Source organism: Hyperolius riggenbachi, unplaced genomic scaffold (assembly GCF_040937935.1).
Source record: "Hyperolius riggenbachi isolate aHypRig1 unplaced genomic scaffold, aHypRig1.pri scaffold_156, whole genome shotgun sequence".
In the NCBI taxonomy this organism is placed as follows: Eukaryota; Metazoa; Chordata; class Amphibia; order Anura; family Hyperoliidae; genus Hyperolius; species Hyperolius riggenbachi.
Genome location: NW_027152369.1, coordinates 365,344 through 388,090, shown reverse-complemented (window position 1 = coordinate 388,090; position 22,747 = coordinate 365,344). Strand labels below are relative to the sequence as shown.

The 22,747-nt window shown below is 45.2% G+C and overlaps 1 protein-coding gene across 1 annotated transcript in view; it reads left to right on the top strand.

The window, feature by feature from the left end:
- Positions 1-591: 591 nt before the first annotated feature.
- Positions 592-22,747, top strand: part of LOC137543675 (poly [ADP-ribose] polymerase tankyrase-2-like) — a gene marked incomplete at its 5' end in the record, with an annotated part of 57,762 nt that continues 35,606 nt past the window's right edge. The window contains 12 exons of the mRNA XM_068264798.1: positions 592-687; positions 3,904-3,940; positions 6,857-6,932; positions 9,165-9,259; positions 10,266-10,332; positions 11,076-11,262; positions 12,204-12,325; positions 15,485-15,576; positions 15,673-15,751; positions 19,511-19,682; positions 19,806-19,885; positions 21,612-21,757. Coding sequence (XP_068120899.1) covers positions 592-687; positions 3,904-3,940; positions 6,857-6,932; positions 9,165-9,259; positions 10,266-10,332; positions 11,076-11,262; positions 12,204-12,325; positions 15,485-15,576; positions 15,673-15,751; positions 19,511-19,682; positions 19,806-19,885; positions 21,612-21,757 — 1,249 coding nt within the window. The remainder of the gene's footprint in view (positions 688-3,903; positions 3,941-6,856; positions 6,933-9,164; positions 9,260-10,265; positions 10,333-11,075; positions 11,263-12,203; positions 12,326-15,484; positions 15,577-15,672; positions 15,752-19,510; positions 19,683-19,805; positions 19,886-21,611; positions 21,758-22,747) is intronic.

The window sequence follows — 22,747 nt, the reverse complement described above, 5'->3', positions numbered from 1 at the left end:
AAACTTGCGCCTGGGAAATAGAGCGGACCGACAGCGATCGGCTATTTCTGCCTATCTCTGAGTGTAGAGGCGATACTGCGCTGGAGCTGGGAAGGTAAATATTTACATCCCCACTATTCGGAGGGGCACAGTGAGACCGTTGTGGGACACAGGAGGATGGGGGACGCCTTGATCGGATCCGGAGGCTTCCCCCACCCGAGGTGAGTACCCCCCCAGGGGAACTTTTTTAGTGACAGGTTTTCTTTAAGGCTAGCACACCAATTGTCGTCGGCTGGCTTGACGTCCATATTTCATGAAGTTTGATTGATGATTGATCTTATAGAAATATTTTTTTGTATTTATTTGCAAAATTTTGGACCCCCAACAAAACTCTTGTGGTTTCTATTGAACTGTGTTATCCTTCTAATGCAGCAAGTGTGTATCCAACCAAACATCTCTTATCGTGGGTATTTAAAGCAGAAAATGTTCCTTGTTACCAAACATGGTAAAAGTTCCTTTTTAAAATAGAAAAAAATCCTCGGTTTGGAGTTCAGTGTGACCTTATGTTACATTTTTGTACTAAGTGTTTTTTTTCCTTTTTTCTTAATGAAGTGCTACTTCAACATGGAGCAGATCCAACAATTCGCAACACAGACAACAGGACAGCTGTGGATTTATCGGATCCATCCGCAAAAGCAGTACTGACAGGTAAAACTTTGCAGTTTTGTTTTTTCATTCTAATTGACAAACTCCTATTTTTACTGAGGTCCTCCTAAGTTTCTCCCAGAGGGATAAATCTCTAATTTACAAAAATCACACCCTTGAAAGGATCTATAAAAAAAAATAACAGCAATAATACCGGCTGGCCTTCCCCCTCACGTACTGTTGCACTCAGTAACTGACCTTTAGCAAATACCTTTGAATATAAAGACAACCCTGAGAATCCACTATGACATTGGAGTAGTCCAACATTTGTGAGATTTTTGCTTCTTACTGTAAGTGACAAAAGGCTAGGGGGGAGGTAGGGAGTTCCATAGCGTTGGAGCAGCTCTTGAGAAGTCCTGAAGGCTTGCATGGGATTGGGTGATGCGGGGTGCAGTCAGGCGAAGTTCATTGAAGGAGTGGAGTGAGCGGCTAGGCGTGTACCTCTGGGTAAGATCGGAAATGTAGGTTGGGCAGGTTTTGTCAACAGATTTGTAGGCCAGACAGTATCTTGAATCTGATTCTGGACTGGATAGGAAGCCAGTGGAGGGACTCAGAGGGGATCCGCCGTGGTGGAGCGATGGGAGGAGTGGATAATTCTGGCTGCCGCATTCATGGGGGACTGCAGTAGGGCAATTCGGGTCATAGGGAGACCAGATAGAAGGATGTTGCCGTAGTCCAGTTACTGTAAGTGACAGTGACATAGGAAAAGTAATTTATAGTGCATTTTACTCAGAAGTACAACTGATATGTATACATCTGAAAGATATGAGTGGGAAACAAAAAATCTTGATGTTGCAGAGTGAGAAGTTTAAAAAAAGAATATAGGTCAACAAAGCTCTCTACAGCTTGTAAGCCATAGCTGTGGTGCCCCCCCCCCCCCCTTTTTGCATGCCTGTAAGTTATCAATCACCACTGTAGCAGTAACAGCTACTAATTAGCAGCCGCCACTGTGCCAGCAGCAGTAACAGCCACTGATTAGCAACCGTCACTGTGCCAGCAGCAGTAGCTGCCACTGTACCGGCAGCAATAACAGCCACTGATCAGCAGCTGCCACTATGCCAACAGCTGTAGCAGCCACTGATTAGCAGCCGCCACTGTGCCAGCAGCAGTAATGGTGTCAGTAGCACTATGCCTATATACTGAAAGGGACATGCTAACTGCACACATTGTATGGGTTATTTCCCATGGAAATGTTTTATTTGACAAAATGTCACAGGCATGGTGTAACTCAGGGTTGCCCACACTCTTTCGGTTTGCGAGCTACTTTAGAAATTGCTGAGCCCAGGAGATCTACCCCACCCTCCCCAGTGTCTCGATGTTCCCCCCCCCCCCCGTGTCTCGATTCTACCCCCATACCCCAGCATAGTTAGGCATAGTTCTGAATAGAGAAAAAGTAGTTTCTGGCTGTGCCAGATTCTGGCTATACAGCAGGAAGTTAACTCAGTAGACACACACAGAACTGCTGCTACCATATTGCCATTATTAAGATAAAACAATGCATTTGCAGTTTCAGAGCAGAGTGCTATTTACAGGATAATTATTTACACAAAGCTCAGCTCTGGTTTCTGCTGAAAATCACACTCTCCTTCACACCCGACCTCATCAACCGCCATGCCTTGCCTGGAGAACAGCTTCCCCCTTCTCTCATCACTCCCGTGACCCCATGCTGTTTTCCAGGAAGGGTGACCATGCTTATCACATTTCAGCACGGAGGCATCCTCAGCTGTGCTGCTGTTGCATGCAGCTCCCTCATTGCTGACAGCTTATCAGTGGGCAGTGGCTGGAGGATGCATGCTGTGAATATGTCTGACGATACAGCTGCAAAGCAGCAGAAGCAGGACACAGAGGAAGATGGCACTCGGGCAGCACTACTGACCTAAGGAGAGCTTTCTCTGCTCTCTCTATGCTAGCCGGGAACTGGATGCCGTCTGTACGGTTGGCAACTTTGGAAGAGGCTCTGAGTCACAGGCAGGTTGGAGGGGAGGAGACGCTGTACAAGTCCTCCTAGCCTTGTGGGGAGGAGATGCGATATCCTCATTTGCTCCTCTCCTCAGCCACGCCTCCCATTCAGCCGCACCTCTCCCCTCTCCTCACTGATGCTGCTATGGCAGCAAAATCTGACAGCCGCGGTTATGCGGCTGCAGATTCTGACAAGACACAGCCACCCGGCCGCGATCTACTCTACAGGAGGTCGCAATCTACCGGTAGATCGCGATCTACCTATTGGGCAGCCCTGGTGTAACTAATGCCAATCAGAAAAAAAAATGTTTCATATTGTTATTTCGGCCCCTTAGCACCCTCAAGAACAGCAATATGACCCTTTGTCTAAAAAGTTTGGACACCCCTGGGTAAGAGGGTTTTTATTTTGTCTTTTTTTTTTTTTTTATGCACAGAGAGAGGTGCTGCTTGCTTGGCAACAGCACATGCATTATCTCCCACAATGCAACAAGGTTAACAGCCAGGAAAATGTCATAGCCACGGCTAAAATATCACACCGTGGGAGGGGGTTCTCCTCCATATCAGCCACTCAGATGTCCCTAGTGAACTATTACACAAAATGTAAAGCTTTCTTGTAGGAAAGAGGGTATCTGTTACTAATTGGGATGAAGTTCAGTCCTGGGTTAAAGTTGCCCTTTAACCTCTTGAGGACCACAGTGTTAACCCCCCCCCCCCCCCCCCCCCCCCCAACGACCAGGCCTTTTTTTTTTTTTTTTTTTTTTGTATAATAGGCCACTGCAGTTTTAATGCCAAGCTGCAGGGCCGCACAACACATCACACGAGTGATTCCTTCTCCCCACCAACAGAGCTCTCTGGTGGGGTCTGATGCCACCTGTGTTTGTTTTTATTTTTTTTATTTTTGTTACATTTCCCCCCACCCCCCGCCAGCTAATCAAGGCGATCGGCTGTCATAGGCTTCAGCCTATGAGAGCCAGTCGCTCTCTGGTGCCCAAGGGGGACAGCCGTGTCGAAGACTGCTCGGAGACTGAAGGCGGAGCTCCCACTAAGCAGTAAATGCGCGCGATCTCCTGCAAAAGAGAGCCCCAAGACTTTACGCCGATCGGCGTTAGGCGGTCCTGAGGCTACCGCCACGCCCATCGGCGTGACCCGGTTGGCTAGAGGGTAAACTTTTACAATTTTCATGTTGTTGGTCCATTAAATGCCTTCTGACTGTTAAATTATTACTTGCACAGTATTGATTGTGGTGTTTTCTCTCTGCAGGGGACTACAAGAAGGATGAATTGTTGGAAAGTGCTCGGTATGTGGTCTTAAAAAATCAGAACCATTTTATTTGGCCAAATAAGTTTGCACTTACAAGGAATTTTACTTGGCAGCTGCTTAACACACAAAGACCATGTAAAGAAGCTAAAATGTTTTTTAATCTCAGCTGACAAAATAAATACTTAAAGGGAACCTTAACCGGCGGGGAAAAATAAATTCACTTACCTGGGGGCTTTCCCAAGCCTCCTGCAGCCGTCCTGTGCCCGCGCCGGTCCTTCGGTGCCCTCCGGTCTCCCTCCGCCGCTAAGTTTCGTTTTCGGCCGACCGCCAGTCGTCCTCCGGCAAAGCGTCCTCTTCTTCCGCATTCCCCGTCGTAAAGAGCCGTAAAGCGTGTCCGCATGACGCCAAACGCGCCCGATCGCCGCTATCCGTTGCGGCGCGCGCCCCCCCCCGACCCCGTGCGCTGCCTGGCCAATCAGTGCCAGGCAGCGCCAAGGGGTGGATCGGGACTCCCAATGACGTCGGTGACGTCATCCCGCCCTGTCGCCATGGCGATGGGGGGGAAGCCCTCCAGGAAATCCCGTTCTTTGAACGGGATTTCCTGATCGGAGATCGCCGAAGGCGATCGAAGAGGGCGGGGGGGTGCCGCTGAGCAGCGGCTATCATGTAGCGAGCCCTGGGCTCGCTACATGATTTAAAAAAACTGCCGTGCTGCCTCCTGGCGGAATTTTTCATACCGCCAGGAGGGTTAAAGGGAACCTGAAGTGAAAGGTGTACGAAGGCTGCCATAATTATTACCTTTTAAACAATACCAGTTACCTGGCAGTCCTGATCCTCTGCCTTGAACACCTATACCCTGAACAAGCATGCTCATCAGCTGTGTCTGACTAAAGTTTGACTAGATTAGCCACATGCTTGTCTCAGGTGTGTGTAATTCAGAAACTACTGATGCCAGACAGATCAGCAGGACTGCCAGGGAGCTGGTATTGTTTAAAAGATAATACATATGGCAGCCTCCATATACCTCTTTTCAGGTTCCCTTTATCCCATGCTTTAATACAAATAATCTTAAAACCTTGTTCCAAATAGTACATAAAATACTCATCATGACTGTTACACTTACATCGTTAGAAGCCAGTTGTTTTATTCCTAGCAGGACCTGAGGTTTTGAATTTGCTTTTATAGAAGCTACTGCAGTGAAAAGGATCTGAAGAGCAATGAGATCCAAATTGACATTCTGAGTTACATGAGGGAGATGCACGCTGTTCTCCTTGTCCAGTGACCTGTGAGACTGGTCAGGTCTATAGGCTGCAGGCTCACGCAACATAGGCCTGGCATGTCAAACTCTGTGTGGACTAGAACCCTATATTGTGTTGTAAACTTCATTGAAGTACAACTATAATGTGCTTGGTGGATCTTGCACGATTCTTCAGACAACGCGTGCCACTGCATGTGTGAGCCAACGTAATCACCTAGTTCAGATAAATTTATCACACTTTAACCACTTTGGGACTGAACACCTCTGGCTCCTTTTAAATGAACCTGAGACTAGGTAGAACAAAAGTTTTATACATACCTTGGGCTTCCTGTAGCCCCCTCTGTGCAGAACGCTCCAATGCCACGGTCCAAAGCATCCTAGATCCTTTGGTAGCAGCCCCATTCTCCGCAGCCAGTTGGGCATACTGCACATGCCTGCCCTGCTCCCGTCAGCTGCGAGATGGGGGAGCGTGCTTGGCCGCACGGCGCCTGCGCCAACAGGCTGCAGAGAATGGGGCTGCTACAGGAGGATCTATTAGGCTCTAGACCACGGTAAAAGAGCTGTCTGCATGGAGGGAGCTGGAGGAAGCCCCAAGTATGTAGAAAACTTTTGTTCTACCTCGTCTCAGGTACACTTTAAGGATTAAAGGCAACAAGGGATAATTTGCATATTAAAGCGGAATATAACCCTGCATTTCAACTTTGCTCTAAAACATTATTTACAGCATATTATATGCAACCACCATTTTTTTACTAGACCAGCATTGAAAGGGTTACACACAGAGCTTTACAGTTCCGTGGAGAGAAAAGCAGACGCATCCGAAGTTTATATAGATACATTTAAGTAAACACAATGTAACAAGTGAGGAATGTGACTCACTCTCTCTGACTGTGCAGGAGCTGGAGGACAGCCAAAGAGTGTGTAACATTCACCACTTGTTACATTGTGTTTACTTAAATGTATATATTTAAGCTTTGGATGCGTCTGCATGTCTCTCCATGGAACTTTAAAGCTCTGTGTGTAACCCTTCCAATGCTGGTCTAGTAAAAAAAAAAAATGCTGGTTGCATATAATATGCTGTAAATCATGTTTTAGAGCAAAGTTGAAATGTAGGGTTATATTCCGCTTTAAGCAGTGATGCATCATGGGAGACATCACATGCTCACTCCAACCTGCATTATTGCAAATTTCTTCTGTTTTAACTTTTGATTTTCCATTCTGTGATTACTGTGATTGGTTCACTGTGATTGGTTCACTGTGATTGATCACAAAATCAGGAGCCAATGAAATTGACTCCTAACTAGCAGACAAAGCTCAGCTTTTATGCTGAATACACACGGTTCGTTCCCGCATCGAATGCGCCGCTCTATTCCCGGCGAATCGATTATTCCCGAACATTTCCGAGCGCATTTCGATGATTTTTAGGTCGATTGCCATGCAAAGTATGGCAAATCGACCCAACGATCCATCGAAACGCGAATCGGACATGTTGGAAATAAACGAATCGACGGGAATCAAGCGGCGCATCGACTGGAATCTAGTGCGGGAACGAACAGTGTGTATCCAGCATTAGACGGCTGAGCAAGCAGGCTGCAGCTACACCAGAGCGACAGGACTGTGCTTCTTTAAAAAGAGTTTAGTTGCAACTTCTAGTCTTCACATCATGACAAAAAGCTGTCCTTTTTCTAAATCTAGGAGCGGAAATGAGGAGAAAATGATGGCATTGCTCACCCCTCTTAATGTCAATTGCCACGCAAGCGATGGAAGAAAGGTGAGATTATTAACCGCTGTTATTTAGCATGTTGTGCACCTATGCTGCTTTGTTTTGTTTTGTTTTTTCGTAACAAACATACAGTTTAAAAGAGCCTTTCTCAACCTTTTTACCCTGGAGGAACCCTGCAAATTGCAGGGGTTCCTTGAGATCCAAAAGCTAACAATTTTTTGATCTCGAGGAACCCCCGCATTTATTTTGCAGGAGGCATGGTCTTTAAAAGTATGTGTGGCTGTTTATTTCACTACCCCTATTGCACTGCCACTCATACTGCCTCCTAAGCCCCTAATTTAGTGCTTCTTGTTACAGTACCACCTATTATAGTGTGCTCTATTATACATCCCCACGATGTGGAAAAATGCCAAGGAACCCCTGCAGAGTACTCAAGGAACCCTGGTTGAGAAAGCCTGGTTTAAACCCTCTTTACTACGTTACATTTTTATGGATTAAAGGAAAATTACGGGCAAAGAGCTGGAAAGATTTGTTGTTCCTGTGTATTTAGTGACGATATTGCTGCATTTTTTGCTAGTCTGTCATCTCTTGTACTCCTCTGTAAAATTTACTTAAACATGGTTTCACTTTTGGTATTGACATAACAAATGATTAGTTACTGACAATTTACAAACCATTGTCGCAGGACAAACAGATCTACGAAATGACATCAGCTCTGTAACACCCACCAGCCACTGCTAGGGATCATGGGATTTGTAGTTCTGTGTCTAGTAAACAGTGCTGGACACAGTGTCCGCTCTCACACTAGGACTTATTCCTAGTGGATGGAAACCTGTCGATGGCTCGAGCATGTGCAGTAGCAAGAATCAGATCGGGCTGTGCTTTTTTCCGCCAAAGGCCAAACAGGTCCGTGTTACTGCGCAGGCGGAGTGCGGTCATGCACTCGCGATCTTCAGGTCTCAACGCTGGAATGCCTTGTTGGAGCATGATGGGAGAAGCCTCTGCCTTATCCAAAATGTGTTAAAGGGAAGCTCCAGGATAAATAAAAAGGTAAATATCTGCTTACCTGGGGCTTCCTCCAGCAACTGGCAGCCGTCCTGTGCCCTCGCCGCAGCTCCAGTGCCTCCCGGTCCCCTCCGCTGCAGATGCAGACCTGGCTTGCGCTTCACCATGCGGCTCAAACTGACATCATCCGGACTATACTGCGCAGCACAGTCCGGATGGCGTCAGCGCGACTACGTGAGCCGCACGCTGGAACGCAAGTAGGCCTCTTGTACGGGACTCCGGGCCACCGGCTGGGAGCGGAGCTGCGACGAGGGCACAGGACGGCTGCCAAGGATCAGCTTTAAAGGTAGCCACACACGATACAATAAACTGAGCCGATTTTACGGCAATTTGATAAAAAAAGATCGGATTTCCTGAAATATCTAAAGCGTTTTTTTTTTTTTTTTTCATTCGACTGAGAATCGGATTTCCCGTTTTTTATCGATCTGGAATGCTGGAAATATTTCTTCAATTTTTCTAAAGATTGTATGGTGTGTGGTAGATTGTCACTTTATTAATATACACACCCTAGCATTTTTTTCAGAGTTTCTAATCATTTTGATCATAATTGGGGAAAAATTGGACATAGGTGAGTGGCGCATTGGTCAGATTTTTGAAATGTCAGAAAAAATGTATTGCAATTCTTAAATTGGACAGATATTTTAAAAATTGATGTGTGGCCACCTTTAGTCTGTGTGTATCCAGTGCACTGCTTCAGGCAGACGCAGAAGAGATTTTTTAAACTTGAAAGGTTCTATTCTCCACATTATGCTTATTGCTTTGAAAATTTGCCTTGTTCAGTATGGTGTTTAGCTGCCCTTTTAAAAGTTGATTGAATCATTTAATTAGGAAGAAAATAATTTCTTACTTGTAACTAAAGCCCCATCTACACGATACGATTCTTTATACGATTCGATTAAGATTCTATTTACGATCCGATTAAATCCAACATGTCCGATCAGGATTCGATTCAATTCAATTTGCCATTGTCTTGCAATGGCAAATCGAATTGAATCGAATCCCGATCGGACATGTCGGATTTAATCGGATCGTAAATAGAATCTTAATCGAATCGTATAAAGAATCGTATCGTGTAGATGGGGCTTAACAGCCATTGTAATGCAATTAGTAAATTAAAGCCCAAGTTCAGTAATACTTGTATTGTTACTGTGTGTTAGATAATTAAGCTTCTTTACTTTCAGTGTGGTTTCAATGACATTTCTTTTTTGCTTGCAGTCAACTCCTCTCCATTTAGCGGCAGGCTATAATCGTGTCAAAGTTGTCCAGCTGCTACTTCAGTATGGAGCAGATGTTCATGCCAAGGATAAAGGGTACGACCGCTCAGCTCAATGATCCGCTAGCCATGTGCTAGAATTGACCTTCAGCAAATAAGTCTTTTATCGGATAGTATTGGCCATAATCCAGTAATGCAAAAATGGGTGAAATGCAATATAAGTAGGCAGAAAGAGAAGTTTTCAGTCCCATACAAACACTGTCTGTGTTGCCCTTATCAATCTTTGCTCAGTTGTTGGGTTGAAACTGTAGGGCATGAGTACGGTACAGACATGCTATCTGGCTATATAGCCTAGAGAGAGGGTATGTTCACACTAGGGCGTTGTGGTATGTTGCGTTGAACACTGTAATCGCATTGCTAAGGCACGGTGCAATCGCATCAGTGCCTTCATGGTACAAAGGATGGGTTGGCATAACGCGAGGCATGCTGTGCGGCACCAGACAACATGGATGTTTTAAGTTGCGGTAAAGCATACTGAAATGACTGGATGCGTCGCATGTGTAACGCACAATGCAACTTTTTCCTTTTTTTTTTTTTTTTTTTTTTATAGCGCCAAAATTTTCCATATGCTTTGCATTCCTGTTCTTACAGGGTATGCAATACAACTCCTCAGTGTGAACCCAGCTGAAGTGGCACAAAAGCAAACTGCTTCAAGTGGGCAAATGCTGAAACACAGGCTCTGTTTGCCATAAACATTTGGCGCCCATTTTTTAAGGTGTACCCGAGGCTGCACGGGGCATACGACGACACAGTGGAGACGGGTACACGGGCACATTCCCTGGTGGTCCATGACCTGCCTCTGCGCACCACTCTCCGTGCAGTGGCAGCAAAGAATATTGTTCGCATTTCTTTTCCCTTCAGATTTCCGGCTGCTGCATTTCACTTTTTTGTTTTTATCATCAACATTCACATACTGTGCATTTTTTTTATATACTCTGGAGGTGTGTGTCTATATATAAATATCTATATATATTTCATTGTGAGTGTACGCTATTCTGATGTGTGGCCAGCGTTATTGAAATCTTTCTTCCTGTTTGATTTAGGGATTTGGTGCCACTTCACAATGCCTGTTCCTATGGCCACTTTGAAGTAACAGAACTTCTAGTAAAGGTAATCTTTTAGTCTACTGTTTGATGTGCTTGTATGGGTTTGATCATTGAATGTTAAGTACAGTATTTATAGCTGCGCATCCAGCTATAAAGACGGCACAGCTTTATCACACTCTCCGCCGTACTCTGTGAGAGAGGAGGATGCAGGTTCTCTTGTCATGTTCTGCTGCTTGTGGCTGTCGCTGTATAGAAACCTAACAACTTTAGTCCTGATGATGGCGTAGTTGTTAGCGCACTCACCTCGCAGCGCTGGGTCGAATCCTAGTTAAGGCACCATCTGTGCAGATTTTGTATGTTCTCTGTGTCTGTGTGGGTTTCCTCTGGGCACTCCAGGTTTCCTCCCACATCCCCAAAAAATACAGATAAGTTAATTGGCTTTCCTCTAAATTGACGAGAAACGGAACTTTTCTTGTGGCGGACTCGAAGCGCCAAAGCTCCAGCCACTATGGTGCGCTCAGTAGGGAGTAGCCGTGTTAGGGAGTCTTGCCCAAGGTCTCCTCACTGAATAGGTGCTGGATTACTGAACAGGAACAGCCAAGATTCAAACGCAAGTTTCCTGTGTCAGAGGCAGAGCCCTTAACCTGTACACTATCCAGAGCAGGTACACTTCTTCATGGCTGGGGCACGCAAAGTAAAACACGCGGCTTCTGCTGCATGTAGTTGAGCATTATTTGTCTGTTTGAAATAACTGTAGAACATGAATGAACTGATAATGATTAATGACCAGAATCTGCTTGTCTTTAGCATGGTGCCTGTGTGAATGCGATGGACCTCTGGCAATTCACTCCTCTCCATGAAGCGGCCTCCAAGAACCGAGTGGAGGTGTGCTCCCTTCTGCTGAGCTACGGAGCAGATCCCAACATGCTCAACTGCCATAACAAGAGTGCAATTGATCTGGCTCCAACTCCGCAGCTCAAGGAATGCTTAGCATGTAAGTTGTGGCATGTTGATCTGTGGTTAGCATCCAGGGATTTTCAGAGTAGTATAGTTTGTCTTTCAGTCGCAGTCCTATTCTGCTCCCTCGTATCCTATAAACTAAACAAAGGCTAGAAGTGTGCATGGAGGCAGCTGTGTGAATGCACAACTACCGCACTAAGCCACTGCCCACAACAAAGATGTCTTTGGCGACTCCATAGCCTACGTTGCCCAAACTAAGCAGTCGCCCACAACACAAAGGCTTTAGGAACGCACGGATGCACCTGCATGCATTATTCTTTTGAAAATCAGGGTTTACTGAAGGCTGTAAGCAGGGCTGTGGAGTTGGTGACATTTTTGGGTTCCTGGAGTAGGTGGTTTCATCAACTGAGGAGTCTGAGTCAGGTGATCTTTGTACGGACTCCACAGCTCTAGCTGTAAGTATGCACGGATCCTCCTGCAGGGATGCAAGAGCATGGCCGTACTGCACCTGTATGGGCATGACTGCACCTACGCAGTAGAACGGAGCACGAGCAGCTCTGACTTACTGCAGAGCCGCATCCACCATACTCATGTAGTAATAGTACGGCCGCGCTTGTGTATAAAAAGGCGTGCGGCCAGGATCAGAAATCTGACTAAGCTCTTGTCAGAATTCTTTCTGGGGTCCATGAGCAGCAAAAGTGGTCCTTAGGTAAATATCCATTTTTTGACCCGAGGTTCGTCTCGAATACACTTTATTTCAACCCAATTAGTTATAGAGATCAAGGCTTCTGTGTGATTTTTCTTCTCCAACAGTATTTGGTTGCCCAATAATTTGTTTCTCTATGGGGATCTCGGGTTTTCTATCTGAAGAAGGAAGTTGAAGAGTGTACAATTTCAGTTAGGAATGCTTCTTCAGGTAGGAATTTGTGCATTTCTTTTTTACACTTAGTGACCTGCCTCTTTTTTCCCATCCAGATGAATTTAAAGGTCACTCATTGCTGCTGGCAGCGAGAGAAGCCGATGCGGCGCGTGTGAAAAAGCACCTCTCTCTTGAAATGGTCAACTTCAAACATCCCCAAACTCACGAAACTGCTCTGGTGAGTTTTCTGAAGGAAGTATGTTGCGGTTCCTGGGCGGATGAACTTTGCAGAGTTTAAACATTAAATAATCTGAAAAGTCCTGCACAAACTGTCCGCAGTAAATACACAGTAATAATAATTGTAGACTCTCGCAAGTCAAATGGATATTTAATTGAAAATATTGAGTTAAAGCAAACCTGTGAGATCGAGTGAAGAAAAAAAAATCACATAATTACGTCATCCAGAGGCTTTCCACCTCCTCCTCCTAACTAGGGATGGTCATTGAGATGCAACCAATCAAATCCTGCTGAGGTATAATTTGACTGGTCCATTTTCAAGATGCATAAATTTGCTTATCGGTAATCCTGCATCAACTAGAAATTATTTACATCTCATTGACCGTCTGTACTCCTGACCACCGATTGAGTGCTGGCACCCTCCTAAGTTCGCCCATGACAGAGTGTGTGCCTGTTGTCTGCACAGTGTTGCTTGGGGTTTTTCTGCTGAGCCTGAGCAACTCTTCGCTACTGTGCAGATGTGAGGCAACCTGCTTAGTGCGGTTGTGCTTGTTTACGGAGGGTAACTCTCCTGCGCTCTGCTCGACAAGTCCCTTGTTGACGAAGTTTCGGGGGTCCCATTGCTGGATTGGAGGAGGTGAGGGGGGTGGGGGAAGTCTATTGGAGTGGTGGCAGTGCACAATGCTGCAACTCCTCTTCCTGTAGTGTGGCCGGACAAGCCTGCATGCACAGTAAGCTGGAGCCGCGGTCTCTGTGCTACTGCCCATGCGGACTTGCGTGGCCATGCTATAGGAAGAGGAGCTGCGCGGCCCCGATGTGGAGTCACGGGGGGTCACGGTGTAGCGAGGGAATCCTGAATAAGATCCTGAGACTTCCCTCTTTTAAAGCAAGTATCCTATTTTGATCTCCAGCTTCTGCTTGGAATCACTTTAAGCAGCCACAAATGCAGCATCGTTTTAACTAGCGGTGGTCTGGAAGCAGTTGATGGTAACATTTGTATAGGTTTTTTTTCTCCTGTCTGACGTGAAATACTCAAATAACTGCAGCCCCTAAGGACACACTCAATTGGCCACACTGCAGTGTTAGGTGGTCTTGCCTACTGAATACGTACTGTCACCAGCCAGGATTTATACCCTATGTCAACAGGGGCATAGCAATAGCCATAGCAGCCGTGGCAACTGCCAAGGTCCCTGGAGCAAAGGGGCCCAAGCGGTACTTGATGTGTTCACTATTTATTTTCCTGATTTTCTCCACCCTCTGACTTTTTTCTCAGTGCACATAGACTGTTTGGATTGTACACTGCATAGGAAAGTACATTGCCCAGTCAACTTATATCCCATAGGATTAGTACAGGTGCCATAGCTCACGAGTGCGTAGGTCTGATGGCCCTATCGAATTTCTGCAATGGAGCCCCATAATTTCTAGCTATGCCCCTGAGTGGTGCTCTTAACCAGTACACTATCCGGACATCTCTAGGTACTTTCTCTCCAGCTGCTAGAGCACTTTACCTTGTGGTGAGAGGGTTATCTGTTTATCACAATACATGTAAAAAGCTGTACTGAGTCATTGGCTTCAGGCTTGTCATCTTATTTCCTGCAGTACCCTGAAAGTACCTCTAACATTAGATGAGTTTCCACTTTCTCATGAGAATTCTGTCCCGCCTCTGCTATCCTGGAAAAGCAATGGATGTCATACTGCAGAGTGAAGTAACACAGATTCAATGTTATTCATGCCTTAAACTATTCAGAGGTCATCTGTCTGACCCCATTTCCTAGCATGATGGTACTCCAGGGAAAATAGACTTCTCTCCGCCGCATTTCTCTCCCTCCCAAAAAGCGTTTTTCCCCCAGTGAAAGAATGTTGCTTTTCTTCTTCCTGATGTTCTTTACATTTCTTTGCTAATTTTACTTTGCTTAAAAATGTATTTTAAAATTGTATTTGCCATCATTCTGAATTCTTCCTCCCTTTTTTCGTCATTAGTTGCAATATGAGAATCCTGAGGCATATGGTGATACGGACGTATCTAGGGAAGTTTCCTGTAGGGAAAAAAGGGCCCCTGGGAGGGTACTTACCTCATGAGGGGAAGCCTCTGGATCCTAATGAGGCTTCCCCTGTTCTCCTCAGCCAGCTGTTCCAGCGCTGGCAGGCCCCGCAGTGACAATAATATTGAATATCGGATTTCAGCATGAAATCTTTCAGGAATCGGCCTAGTGAAGTCGCCACACAGCCCCCGGCAGCGTCCCCACAAATGTACATGTACCCCCCCATGTAAGCAATGCTGGTGTATTAATACTTTACCTGTCCACCTCGGTCTCCGCACTCTGGTTCCTCGTTCATGCCCACGTTGTATTGCAAGTGGGGCGCGAGTGTGAAACGGCCAGGGGTTTCCGTTGCTTTTGTTGTTCGCAATTATCACACAGTAATATCGCCACACACCCGATCGAGCATGTCAGCCTGATATTTTCCAGCCTGACATATTTGACCAATTTAGGACCAAATTTGGTAACATTTTAATATATTATTACTATTATTGTTATTAATTTTAATAATTATCGGATCTGATGGTTGATTGGCCACTAAGTCTACAGATGTATGGCCACCTTTAGTTTCCTGTTTATATGTTCTTATATGCTGAATTTTTTGAATGTGCATATTAAGTGTACATGTATGTGCATATTTAGTTAGCAGGATGCAACATTGAAAAATGGGACATATGGCAGTTCAGTCATTTATACAGGAAACTGAGCTATTTCGGTTGATCTTACAAGCAGACACCAGAACTAGAAGAATATGGTTCTGTGAAGGTCTTCTATAGGGAAAAAAACAAAACAAAAACAGAGACTGTGGTATGATTAGAAAAATGCAAGGAGAGATGGACACCACCCACCTCCCAGAGCAGGAAGCCACCCTGTCATCCTGCTGTATCACTTTTGACTGGCTTCATGCTTTTGCGGATGTGTCTCCAAAATAACCAAAAGGTCAGTAATGGCAGCTATACAACTGCCATACTCCTTAAAAATTGAGTAAAAATGGCAGCATTCATATTGATCTCACTTCAGGTTTCTTTTACATTTTATTAATGCTTATTCAGACAATCTGGTGTACAAGTTGTTTTTTTTTATGTTTAGTTTGATTTTAATTGTCATTCGATTCTTTCTAGCATTTGGCTGCGTGCTCCCCTTACCCCAAGAGGAAACAAGTGTGCGAGCTGCTTCTTAGGAAAGGAGCAAATGTTAACGAAAAGACCAAAGAGTATGTGTTTACCTGCTTACATGCATGTGATTGTACTGGGATCAGATTTGCTATGTGGCTTTTTTTTACATCTGTATTTCTTTCCTTCTTCACCAGCTTTCTGACCCCGCTCCATGTCGCCGCAGAGAAAGGTCATAATGACGTTATGGAAGTGTTGCTGAAACATGAAGCGAAGGTGGGCATCCTGCAGGAAGAAACCTTTCCAATAAATTGCTGTAGTCAGAGGAAAAATGAATCGGCACAAGATGCCAGACTAGCAGCTCAGGAGCCTCCGGTGCAGACGACTGTGCCTCCAGATAACATGATCAATCCAAAAAGCAAAAACAGTAGACAATCCGGGCACCAGTTGAATTTGCAAGTCACCTATTTATTTAGCTCCCGACACCTTCAAACATACATGCAATAAATATTGGCCTTACGGCCGTTTCGCTGGGTTACCCTGTTTCTTCAGAGGCAGCAGATTATACCAATATCCTATAAAGTGCATTTATACCAGAAACTGCTCATCCTCTATAATATGAAAGTGTCCCTTTGCCTGACTTTCTATGTGTGTGTGTCCGTGCAGGCAGGGACGCAGAGACTGCGTAGAGCGGAGGGAGGATGGGGTCAGAAGGGGCGGGCGTGCGCATGCGCGCCTGGAGGAGTGCAGGCAGACCTAGCCCGTTATTAAACGGGCTAAGGTTACTAGTATAAAAATAAAATAGCAGAATCCTCCCAGATTAGGAGACCAGTCTAATTGTGTTTCCTTTGATGGCTGTGATAAACAATTTGGCTTTGGTTCAATGATCACAAATGCATAGTATGGGGTACCTGTAGTGATGGGTATGTTATATGCTGCCCATTGCACAAATACAAGTTCTACAGACTTTTGCTCTCTCTCCTGCCAACTATGGGTGGGCAGCATGCCGATTATTGCCACTCCCCCTCCTGGTATTACCTGTGAGAGGAGGGCAGTGGCTGCAGAAGCCTCTTGTCCTCCTTCCCCTTGCACTGGTTCCTGGATTGTGATTGGAGGCAGAGTTCACAATCCATTTACCCTCCCACCCTGGCTCCAGGGATTTGGTTTGGGGATTGAAGAGGTGTGGCTGATGACTCTGTTCTCATCGCATTTCCGTGGCCGGGAGTGTTCTGCACCTGCGCATTAGTATTGATGCACAGCTTAGTACGCCCTGAAGTGAGAGGCATATAGAGGCTTCCATATTTATTTCCGTTTAAAGTGGACCTGAACTCAGAACTCCTTTCTGCTCTAAAAGATACACAACAGCACAATAACCTTCACAAAAAAAAACATGTATTTGTTACAGTGGATACAAATCCTAAAATAAATCTGCACAGTTTCTAGTTTCCTGATTCATGGAAGCAGACATATTGTTTACAGCCTGTACTTTCAATTGAGCTTATCTGCCATTGGCAGTCACGTGACACAGGGAGAGGTCAAATTACAATTTGTGATTAGACACAAATGAGGGGGAATTAGGCTAAACTTTCTAAATACATATAGGGTGTATGGCCCTTTTGTCCTGTGCAAGAGTCCAGGTCCACTTTAAGCAATACCGTTTGCCTGGCAGCCCTGCTCATCTTTTTTGCTGCAGTATTGTATGAATCACACCAGAAACAAGCATGCAGGTAATCTTGTCCGATATGACAATAATGTCAGAAACACCTGATCTGCTGCATGCTTGTTCAGGGTCTATGGCTAAAAGTATTAGAGGCAGAGGATCAGCAGGACTGCCCTGAAACTTGTACTGCTTAAAAGGCAATAAATATGGCAGCCTCCATATACCTCTCACTTCAGTTGTCCTTAAAGTAAGGCGTTTTGCATCCAGACCCTGGCAAAGCAATGCTTCTTCATGATGCTTCCGTGATTATAGGCAAACACAGGAGATTCCTAGGAAAATGCACTGGATGGAAGCTCTGCAGCATGTAGTGATGCTGGCATGTGTCGAGACGTTTTCTTGGTTGTTCTGTACTTGGTCATGTGATAGGAAATGCATGAACGAGTGCCAGTTCCACATCCTCTGTTTCTGGATAACCTGTAGTGCCTCCATCCAGCATGGTTGCCGTGGAATGGTTATCTCTGAAAACTTATCTGGTTTCAGCAGGGCTGTGGAGTCGGAGTCGTGGAGTCGGAGTCGTGGAGTCGGGCAATTTTGGGTGCCTGGAGTCGGAGTCGGGGAAAAATGCACCGACTCCGACTCCGACTCCTAATGAATTTGTAACTGTAATTAAAATAGAAAATATGATAAAATGTTTTATTTCTCAGATAAAAGTCATTAAAAATAATGTATATATACAGTATATATATACAGTAATAGCTGTGCTTAGTCTACAAAAATGAAATAAACCAATCAAAATTAGTTACTTGTGCTGCTTCAATAAAGCAGTCCCCGTATTTTTAAAGTCAGATATACATATCTGATTGTGACTGTATATATGATGTGTACACAGGAATCTCTTATATATACTAAATAACATCTATGCTGTAAGAATAAAGCCTGATGTGTAGCTGTGTCACTAATAGAGATGGTCAACGAGATGGAAATAATTCTGCATTGATGCTGATTTATGCAAATGTATGCACTCCCTTTGCTGATGAAATCAAATAATTTGATATGTTATTAAAATTTGGTTTGGTGACTACAAATTAAAGGGAAACTGAGACGGATGAAAAGTAAAGTTTTATACATACCTGGGGCTTCCTCCAGCCCCCTTCAGGCTAATCAGTCCCTCACTGTCTTCCACCACCCGGATCTTCTGCTATGAGTCCTGGTAATTCAGCCAGTCAGCGCTGTCCGGCCGCATGCCGCTCCCACAGCCAGGAACATTCTGTACCTGCGCAATAGTGCTGCACAGGTGTAGTATGCTCCTGGCGGCGGAGTGTGTGCATGCGCACTACGCCTCACTGGCTCAAGTACCTGGACTCATAGCAGAAGATCCAGGTGGTGGAGGAGGACAACGAGGGACTGATTATCCTGAAGGCGGCTGGAGGAAGCCCCAGGTATGTATAAAACTTTAATTTCATCTGTCTCAGGTTTACTTTGTTACACAGTAGTACTATACTCTACATATGCACTCCCCACAGAGCTGCAGGGAATCCACTGAGAATGCTGTGCACATTGAACACAGAGGTGTTGTCTGTTTACAATCTCCTCATTCCCCTGCAGAGTACCTGCACATCATTCTTACATGTACCCACACTTACATTGCCTAGGGCCTGATAGATGTTCTTTGTTCCGGTTTGTACCTTTTACAAGTACTCTTACCAAGGACTAGTTTTAGTCTAAAGGGAATAAATATAGTAGTCTACATATCCTTCTCACTTCAGTTGTCTTGTAAAATTCCTAAGCGTTGGCAGTTAAGAGACGAATTTCATGTTACATACTTTTAATCAACAAAATTGTAATATGCAAATTAGAGGAGTCGTAGTCGTGGAGTCGGAGTCGGTGGAATCCTAAACTGAGGAGTCGGAGTCGGTGGATTTTTGGACCGACTCCACAGCCCTGGGTTTCAGGACAAGGAGGGTAGATCCAGCCCTGTCTGATGCATCTGTGTATTGAAAACAATCTGAAACCTGGTGTACTTGCATTTCATGTATTGTTCTAAATCCATTTTTTATACCCATTGATAATTGCAAATGGGGTCATTTCCAAGCAGAACTGCACTGTGTGCTGTGCTTAAAAGATATGTCAGCTCTGTTATTCCAATATGTGGCTTTTAAAAAGGATCTGTAACCAAGGTTTGAACTTCATTCCAATCAGTAGCCGATTCCCCCTTTCCCACAAGAAATCTTCACCTTTTCTCGAATAGATCAGGAGGAAGGGTATGGTTGATACTGTGGTGAAACCCCTCCTACAATTCTCTCCTGTAATGTTCTGAAGCATCTGCTCTGGCTGAACTGCCTTGTAATTTTTACCTCACTGATTCCTCTTTTTAGGCCAATGCATTGGACAACTTGGGACAGACATGTCTCCATCGGGCAGCTCATCATGGCCAGTTACAAACCTGCCGAATTCTGCTAAACTCAGGTTGTGACCAAGCAATTGTATCACTGCAGGGATTCACCGCTCTTCAAATGGGCAATGAGAGTGTACAGCAGCTTCTTCAGGGTATGGGAAATGATTATATAAAAACAAAGTTGCATGTTATGTTAATCAAACGCTGACTCATTCAGCTTTTGCTTCCTTTTTTTTTTTTTAACTTAAAATTTTGGTGTCTTCTTCCCCCTCCAGAAGGTATACCGCTCAGCAACTCTGATGCCGATCGCCAGCTTCTAGAAGCTGCCAAAGCTGGAGACATTGATATTGTTAAGGTAAGTATAGTTCATTGTGCTGTCTTTTGCATTTATAGATTTCGGATATTTTTCTCAGCATTTTAGAGTCCGTGGTCATGTCACCTATTGCTCCTCAGAGGAACTTAAAATCTAATGTCCGTACCCAAGTCATAGTTTTGTGTGTAGATGCAAGATAGAAGATGCTGGGTATCATCCACAGACCAGCACACCTGAGTGCATACCATGCGCACTTACATTGCATCCAGTTGGGGTCGAATGTTAAGACAGGACGGATGCTGCACGACTAACTGGCAGTACTTACCACTGGAGGGGTAGTCTGTGATCTAAAGAGGCTTCCCCCGTCCTACTCAGAGGGGATCCAGCGCTAGGATCCCGGAAGATCTGCTTGTCGGGAGCCTTGAGCAGGCGCAGTATCCTAATGAGGCTTTACCTCTTATGAGGATCCTATTGAGGCATTCCTCGCCTTCCTTAGTCAGTCTGATCCAGCGCTGGCAGGGGGAAAAAAAAACAAAAGATAAACAAAGCTTGCAGGTGCACTAGTGGCTTCCTGCTCGGGCTCCAGCGGAAATGGCCAAACCCGATCGTGTCCACTCTACTGCGCATGTGCAAGTCGTCTGCGCAGTAGAGCAGACACAGTCGTCTTTGCAGTAGAGCAGCCACAGGCGACCTGGGTTAGACTCTCAGCACTTCCTGTTCAGTAAGCCAGCACCTATTCAGTAAGGAGTCCTTGGGCTAGACTACCCAACACTGCCACTGCCTATAGAGCGTGTCCTAGTGGCTGCAGCTCTGGTGCTTTGAGTCCACCAGGAGAAAAGCGCAATATAAATGTTATTTGTCTTGTCTAAAATACTTTATCCCATCTATTTCAACTGTCTACAACATCCAGTTCTGGCGTAGCTGTGCTGCAACCGCTGAGCATGACTACCATAGAGCCACTGGAGTATGAACGACTCCTGCTTACTGCACAGGCATGCACATACTCGTGCTGGTGCAGTATAGCCAGGCTCATACTAGAAGAGGCGTGTGGCCCTGATGTGATTCTCGACAAGCTTTTGTCTATAGTCTTTGGGGGTATGGGGTTCTGTACTCGCCGACGGGGCACTGGAGGATACAGAGGCTTCCCTCTCCTTGGGTATAAGCTTGGGTACACTTTAAAGGAAACCTAAATTGGGGGGGGGGGGGGGGGGGGAATTGCCCATCTACTTACCTGGGGATTCTTCCAGCCCCCTGAAGTCTTCCTGGTCCCTCACGGTCACTGAGCCGTTCCTCTGGTGTCCCCCTCCAACACTGGGCACTGTGCTGCGTGCCTACTCCAACACGCTCTCATGGCCGGGAGCGCTCTGTGCTTGCGCAGTTAGCAAAAATTGGTACCACGTATGCGCAGAACGCTCCCAGACCTTGGAGCGCAATAGAGCATGCGCAGTGGCCAGGCAACTCCTTAGTCTGAAGGTTTGCAGAGGGGAGCAGCTCAGGAACGGTTGAGCGCAGAATTGCAGTGAGGGAGCAGAAGGACTTCAGGGAGCTGGAAGAAGCCCCAGGTAAGTAAATGGGCAATTTTTTTTTACTTAGGATTTACTTTAAGTTAAGCCTTGTATTGCCACCTCATCCCCCCCCCCCCCCCTCCCCCCATCCTCCATTTGTGACTGCTCATCCTTTAACACTGATGTTCTTTATCTCCTCTCTGTTTTCCTCCATTCTTTCTGAAAGTGACATGTTTTGTTTTTTGTGTCCATGTTTATTGTAGAAACTCTGCAATGCACAGACCGTTAATTGTAGAGATATAGAAGGCCGGCAGTCCACCCCGCTCCATTTTGCAGCAGGATATAATCGAGTGGCTGTGGTGGAATATCTGTTGGAACATGGAGCAGATGTTCATGCTAAAGATAAAGGGTAAGCAGCTAATGTTAAAAATAACCAACTCCCCAAGGAGCACGTTATGCAAAAATCCCTTCTGTGTGTCAGCCAGTCTCCAGATTATAACCATCTTGTTGGTGTGTAGACAGGAAGTTGCACAATCAGCCTCACAGAATCTATGCCTGGTTTATTTATTTTTTTGCCTTCAATTAAAATGTGTGCGCGGTGGTCCTGATTTACTAAGACGTTGCAAATCATAACTGACCAAGCAAAGCTTGCCTGGATTTATTAAAGTTCCTTTAACTTGACAGGGCTTACACCCCTCCTCACAAAGCTTTCTCACCTGTTTTCCTCTGTTTTTACTTTATGTATGTTACATTTTTAAGTTCCCAAGGAGCAAAAATATAATATAATTATGGCAAGAAAAGTAATATTGAAATGAAGTTAAGAACGACTTACTTTGAGTGATTATTTTGCTTGTACCGTATATACTTGCAAGCAAGCCGAATTTTTGACCCCCAAAAAGTGGGCCAAAAGTTGGGGGGTCGGCTTGCGAGTCATGTTGGCTGGGCACTTTACTAGCTAAACTGGGCACTTTACTAGCTATACTGAGCACTACCTAACTATACTGGGGCACTATACTAGCTATACTAGGGCACTATACTAGCTATACTGGGCACTATACTAGCTATACTGGGCACTATACTAGCTATACTGGGCACTTTACTAGCTATACTGGGCACTTTACTAGCTGTACTGGGCACTATACTAGCTGTACTGGGCACTATACTAGCTGTACTGGGCACTATACTAGCTATACTGGGACACACTGGGGGGATCACGCGTCCAGCATTTTCTACCCCTGGCTTAATTGCGGGTCATTTTTTTCCTGTTTTTTTTTTTTGTTTTTAGGTAAAAGTTGGGGGGTCGGCTTATATGCAGGTCGGCTTGCTTGCGAGTATATACGGTAAATGTGCTGAAAGGTTATTTTTATCAATTAGGTGATAAATACTATACTTTTGACTA